This window comes from Musa acuminata, chromosome BXJ1-6, assembly GCF_036884655.1.
Source record: "Musa acuminata AAA Group cultivar baxijiao chromosome BXJ1-6, Cavendish_Baxijiao_AAA, whole genome shotgun sequence".
Classification (NCBI taxonomy): Eukaryota; Viridiplantae; Streptophyta; class Magnoliopsida; order Zingiberales; family Musaceae; genus Musa; species Musa acuminata.
The window spans coordinates 44,480,617-44,486,689 of NC_088332.1; the positions used below are offsets into that span (position 1 = coordinate 44,480,617).

Consider the following 6,073-nt stretch of genomic DNA (forward strand, 5'->3'; position numbering starts at 1 on the left):
TTGAATTTGCATATTTTACCTAAATCACACATTACAAGTAATTGGTTAGTATTATATAAGATTCCCGTGATACAGTCCCTTTTTGTTGGAGGTAAGAGTTTCTGTTATAATATTTTTTTAACCAAGTAATGAATCTATATTCATTCTTTTTAACATTTTACTTGAACTCTGAGGTATTTTAGATGTGGTTCCAAGGATTTGATGAGACCTGTATATTCTAGTTTTGGAGTTTTGGATTTTTGTATTGAAGATAGGTAGGGTATCGTTAAAAATACAGTAGCTATCAGTATAAGAAAAAGGGTAGTATAAAACCTGTTTTCATGTGTAGAAAACTAATGCATATCATGATCTGAAATATAGAGATAAATACGTTACCATGAAAAAATAGGCAGATAGATGCTACATTGGAAATCTTGCTATCTCTGTTCATTGGGGGTGACCGGAAACGTCCGCACTCGCAACTGATAGCTGTCATCAGAACATGACTCGTCACTGTTTCCGTACTTTCATCCGATGCATGATGAGAATAGCAATTATTGTGAACATTTTTGGATTCATCGGAACGGAAATGACAGGTTGGTTTGTTCTGAATCCTAGATTAACTGTTGTTTAACAGTTAATTGGACCGTGATGATCACTGTTTTCGTCTATTCCTCATCCGAAATCTTTATAGCAACCGTCCGTTGTCACCGTCTTTCCAAGCGGGATGTAGTGGGGCCGTTCCATAATGGTTCATCGCACCCCGTCGATGATGCCGAAGCACCATCGACACCAAACATACCTATCACTAATGTTCTGGTAGCTTCTCAATCATATTTCGTTCTGTTGGTTATAGATAGTTCGCATCGTGCCCGTGCACCGAGAGGTCGAGTGTCACGTGATTTCAGATCATCGTGATTAGGGAACAATTATTGTTGATTCCTAATAAACTGAACTGTGATCGATCGGACGGGGGGAACAGGAAGGACACGGACACCCTCTTGCGACTGCGACGTTGCTGCGTGCAGCGCCGCTCATGTGCTTGCGGTCCTGAGGAGGACGGAGGAGCCTCTGCGGAGCGAGCGCACGTATCGCTGGTGGGCTCCTCTGTCTCCCAGGCGTCAACGTCTCGACCCCAATAGAAACTGACGAACCCGTCGCTGTCACTGTTGCCCGGCCTCTCTCTCTCTCTCTCTCGGACTTTGCTACCGGTGCAAGAGACCGTCTCCTAGGGGTACCAAAGAACATGATTAGAGGATTAGAAGTGAGAAGGAGGAGACCAGGAGCGAGAGGGGCAAGGACGATGAGGTGTCGGGTGGGTTGGCGTTTCCTCGAGCCCATTTCATTTGCCGAGGCCACGTGAAGCAACGCCGCGAAGCGTTTCTCCTGCCCAATCCCAGCCTACGGCGGGCAGATAAGAGTGTCTCGTTGGATTTATTATTATTATTATTATTATTATTATTATTATTATTATTATTATTATTATTATTTCCCTCAGTTTTTCCTAACTTAGCAGATTAGTTATAGGAGTTACGTGAGGCTTTTAGTGCGCATATGTATGGCTGACCATATATGAGACCATATACATACATTACAGAATCTTTTAGTGTAGCCTTGCCAAGTGCCAAATTCCACCGGCTAAACCAGATCAAGAATAAGACTACAATTAGATAACTTTATGCCCCATTAATTAAGGAAATAGGTCTTCACATACCAGGTTAATGTAGAGTGTTTACATTCTTAGCATGTTAGAACCTGAACCAGAAAACAGTCAGAAAATTAGTTTTTTCTGATCATTTTAATCCACTGTGGAAGTTGATATGTTCTTATGATGGATACAAGTTTGGGAGGAGGGATCCTGCTATATTATTTCTTAACGTGGCTTGCGAATCTACAGCTCTTGTCCCCCTTGGCATGACGCTATTGGTGGCTTGTCAATTAATAAACCAATGGGCCCTTTCGAACGATGTCGATAGATATTTCATAAACGCTATCGGTGGCGTATCTGTCTCTTTCGGCAACAGCAACTTGTGCTGTACCCGGATCTCCACAGTATCGAGAAGCCTAATTCCATCCGTCAGCTGGTTTTCTGGAATCGAATTGTAAACATGTTTAATGTCGGGTTGTGGTGTGTGATGGGCGCAAGTTGAACTTTGGCGTCTTCTCCCCTCCCCACAATATCTCTAATTGGTCCATGGCGTCCTTGGCTCATCAGATTTTTTTAATCTCGTCGTTGATTTCCACAACGAGGGTTTCACTTTTGTCCAGCCAAATGTGGACGGAAATACGTAATGGAAGTGCACCAGTTGGCCATTTTCTGGAACACGAAGTCTCTGTTTGCAGCCTAATATTTTTTTGACTGCGCTTGGGTAGACTGAAGAAGCTTCACGCTTTCACAAGCATGGCAATGCTTTGTCTGAAGCAGAATTGCCACGTGAACATGCATTTGGTTTATACGCGCAACTAGTAGTACTCCAATTTTTAATATTTTTTAATATTTAATTATTTATATATTTATTTATAAAAAAGATAATGCTTTTAATATATTTATTTAGAAAAAGAGTCCTTTTTTTCAATTATTAAAAAAAAATTCTTCAACATGTTCCGTTCCGCTCAGTAATACAGTGCGGAAGGATGGGTTTGTCTCAAACAGGACCGCATGGGTGCCACGTGAAAAGAAGGTGACCCGAGCATTGATTTATATAAACAATTTATACAGTTTGTGAAAATAATAATAATAATAAATGAGATATTTATTTGTAAAAACTTAAATTATATTATTTTAATTTATAAAAATAAAATATATTTAATTCCATATTAATTAAGGAGTAGAGATCTTAAGATTTCGTGTTTTTCTGGGAAAAAAAATGGATAATTTTTTTTACAAATGATGACTTATTAATAATAAATATAATGAGCAAAAGGGTGTAGCAATTTTAGTTCCTAATCTTATTTCCGAAAGTTAGACATGATTGATTAAAAATTTAAAAAAGTTTTTAGAGATATTTCCTTTAGGATGTGTTATGGTCAATACGGCGGTGTAAAAGAATGTATATTATGTATTTTCTTCCTTAAAATAAACAATTAACAAGGAGAGGATGCGGATCACGTGACGCGCAGTAGCTTATTGAAGCTTACCTAACCCCGAGTCTCGTCCACCGCCTCCACCATTCGCACGATCCTTCATATGCTTCCATTTTGGGGGGGTTTTTTTAAGGCTGCTGATTTATTATAAATAGAAGAAGAATAATTCGGGGCGGCAGTCGATAAAAAGGCGGGTGTGACAAGGTCAGGGGGCGACACAGTGGCCGTACTCCGCTGTGACGGTGCAGGATACTCCCATTCAACTTGCATTCCCACCCTTGTCATCTCTCGTCAGTGGCGTCGGTGTCTCCTCTCTTTCCTGCCACACCCTCCTTCTCCTAGATCCCAAACACTCGGAAGACCACACCAAGTTGTTCTCTCCTTCTAAACCTTGGAGTTAGATCGAGTGCTCCCGAGGGAGAGGAGGGAGATTTGGTCCTGAGGAGGAGGGCTTGGGCGTAGATGGAAGTTCAGGTGACCGGAGCGTGCTCGCCGTTGTCACACCTGTCGCCCACCAACTCTCTGACCGCCTTCCAGGTCGCCTTCGGCTTGCCTTTCGGCTCCAGCAAGCGGAAGGGCGCGGCCGCCCGTGGCTGCGACTGCGTCCTCACTCCGCCCGTCCTGGGCGCCGCCTCGCCCAGGCTGTCGAGGGCCAGGTCGCTGGAGATTCTCTGGGGGAGAGGAAGACGAGCCCAGGAGCAAGCCCTGCGACGCGCCTTCATCGTCGATCGTTTCGCAAGTGATGGTGACGACGATGAGGTTGAGGAGGAGGAGTTTGTGCAGAGGTTTGAGGAACTGCCCCTCGAGCTCCGACAGCAGCGGCGAGATGGCAACGAGGACTCGGTGGTGGCTTGTTCCGAGTCGTGGTCGAGTCAGGAAGGCGTTGCTTTGCCTACTTCTGCGTGCTTTAGCTCTGATACGAGCCCCGTGGCTTTTCCTCTGCCCTTATCGAGGAAGCAAGAGCCGTCGACGGAGCGTCCGTGGCTGCCCTTCCGGCCGGAGCCGCCGGACTGGTCCGATCAGATCGTGCCGGCGAGCGTGGAGATGAACGCGAACAGCGTTGAGCTACCGCTGTCGTTGCGGATCATAAAGCGGAAGAAGCAGTGCGAGGACAGGTGGTTCCGGGAGGCGGGCGGGACGGCCTGCTGCTCCGTGAAGCGGGCCTTCTCGTCCATGGTGTTCATGATCCGCGAGCTCCAGAGCTACACGCTCCAGATGCGGGAGGTGCTCTTCCGCGAGGACCTCCAGGGGATCCTGGCGCGGGTGCAGCGTGAGATGAACTCCTCCTTCGTCTGGCTCTTCCAGCAGATCTTCTCGTGCACCCCGACGCTCATGCTCTCCGTAATGCTCCTCCTTGCCAACTTCACTGTCTACTCCATGGACAACCTCGACGGCGCCGCCGCCACGGCCACGCCCAAACCACCGACCCAACAGTCGCTGTTCGAGACGGTCATGGTGGAGGACCATCGTCAGAGTCATCACGAACGCTACCTCGTCGTCAAAACAATATCTTCCATCCTCGGAGGGAGCGGCGTGGGCGGCGGAGGGAAGACGAGGCCAGTGGCGGGGGCCACGGGCGACGGGCGATCGGATGACAAATCCTCCTCGGACCAGACGATCCTTCCCGACAGTGTCTCGAAGGCTCCCGGGGCGCTGAACGCGGAGGAGGGGGGAGAAAGAGGCAAGGGAGAGGGCGCGTCGGCAACGGCGCCGTCGAGGGCGGAGGAAGAGGTGTCGAGGGCTTGGAAAGGGATACTTGAGGAAGTATCGAGGATGCAAGCGAGCACGAGGGACGCAGCGCTCATGGACCCGGCGACGCTGCGGCGGTTCGTCTCGCCCGTGGCGGTCGAGCTGGAGCACGACGACTACTCGGAGTACCTGCGGACGGAGTTCATATACCAGCAGGCCCTCTCGCAGGACCCGGATAACGCGCTTCTGCTCGCCAACTTTGCTCAGTTCCTCTATCTCGTCCGCCACGATCACGACAGGTATTTACCCCACGTCTTGTTCCCCCGCAAGATGTTTGTAGAATTGCATCCAAGAGAAGCCAAGCATTCCGTCATGAATTTTTTAGTTCGTTTTACTCGAACAGTAGTGAGCAGCAGCATCGGATGATTCCATTTGTTTTCCCTATAGACAAAGCCCTCTTTTACTCTCATCTGATCTTTCTTTTACTGCACGATATTTCTACTTAGCCTGTGAGAAATTGGCTTGCTTGGCATTATTATAGCTGTTTCGGGCGTGTGACAGGGCGGAGTACTACTTCAAGAGGGCGGCGAAGTCGGTGCCGGCGGACGCGGAGGCGTTGAGTCGGTACGCGACTTTCTTGTGGCTGGCGAGGAAGGACCTTGAGGCGGCGGAGGAGACCTACCTGGAAGCCATCGACGCCGATCCTGGCAACACCTTCCACGCCGCCAACTACGCCCATTTCCTGTGGAACACGGGCGGCGAGGACACCTGCTATCCCCTAGACGACGGCAACGGCGACGACGACGCGTTCTAGAACCACAAACTCAGCAGTAACAATGGCGACCACAACAACAGCACAATGTCACGACCACAGCGAAAAGTAGAGGACCAGAAAGCAAAACACGCCAAGGAAAAGAAGTGGGTTGACGATTTCAAGGCCTTCGGGCGGGGAAGAAGAAGAAGAAGGAACTCTTCTCTCGACAGTAGCCTCTGTCTGTCATCATGATGCGAAGTGACATAATTTGGCAAGTAGCGAGTGGGGAATCGCGTGCATCCAAAACTTGCATTGCCTCTTCCAGGAAGCTGATGCGAAGAACGAAGAGCAAGTTGCACGCTGGTGCTGCAGAATACAAGAGAAGCCCATGTTCTCAATCAGGTGGCCTCCCTCCATTGTCGATCTACTACTGCACCACCATCGCTTTTCGTGACGCTCAGCTCATCTCTCGACGCAGTCGATGCGCTCTCGATGTGCTCTCATGGCCACACGTTGTTCGCTCAGACCTTATTATTGGCCAACAAATAATGCTATATATATATATAT

The 6,073-nt window shown here is 48.2% G+C and overlaps 1 protein-coding gene across 1 annotated transcript; it reads left to right on the forward strand.

Annotated features, from left to right (window-relative positions):
* The first annotated feature begins 3,231 nt into the window (after positions 1-3,231).
* On the forward strand, positions 3,232-5,812 carry LOC135677251 (uncharacterized). Its single transcript, XM_065189362.1, has 2 exons — positions 3,232-5,051; positions 5,314-5,812. The coding sequence occupies exons 1-2, from the start codon at positions 3,526-3,528 to the stop codon at positions 5,564-5,566; spliced, it is 1,779 nt and encodes a 592-aa protein (XP_065045434.1). The 5' UTR covers positions 3,232-3,525; the 3' UTR covers positions 5,567-5,812.
* The last annotated feature ends 261 nt before the right edge of the window (positions 5,813-6,073 follow it).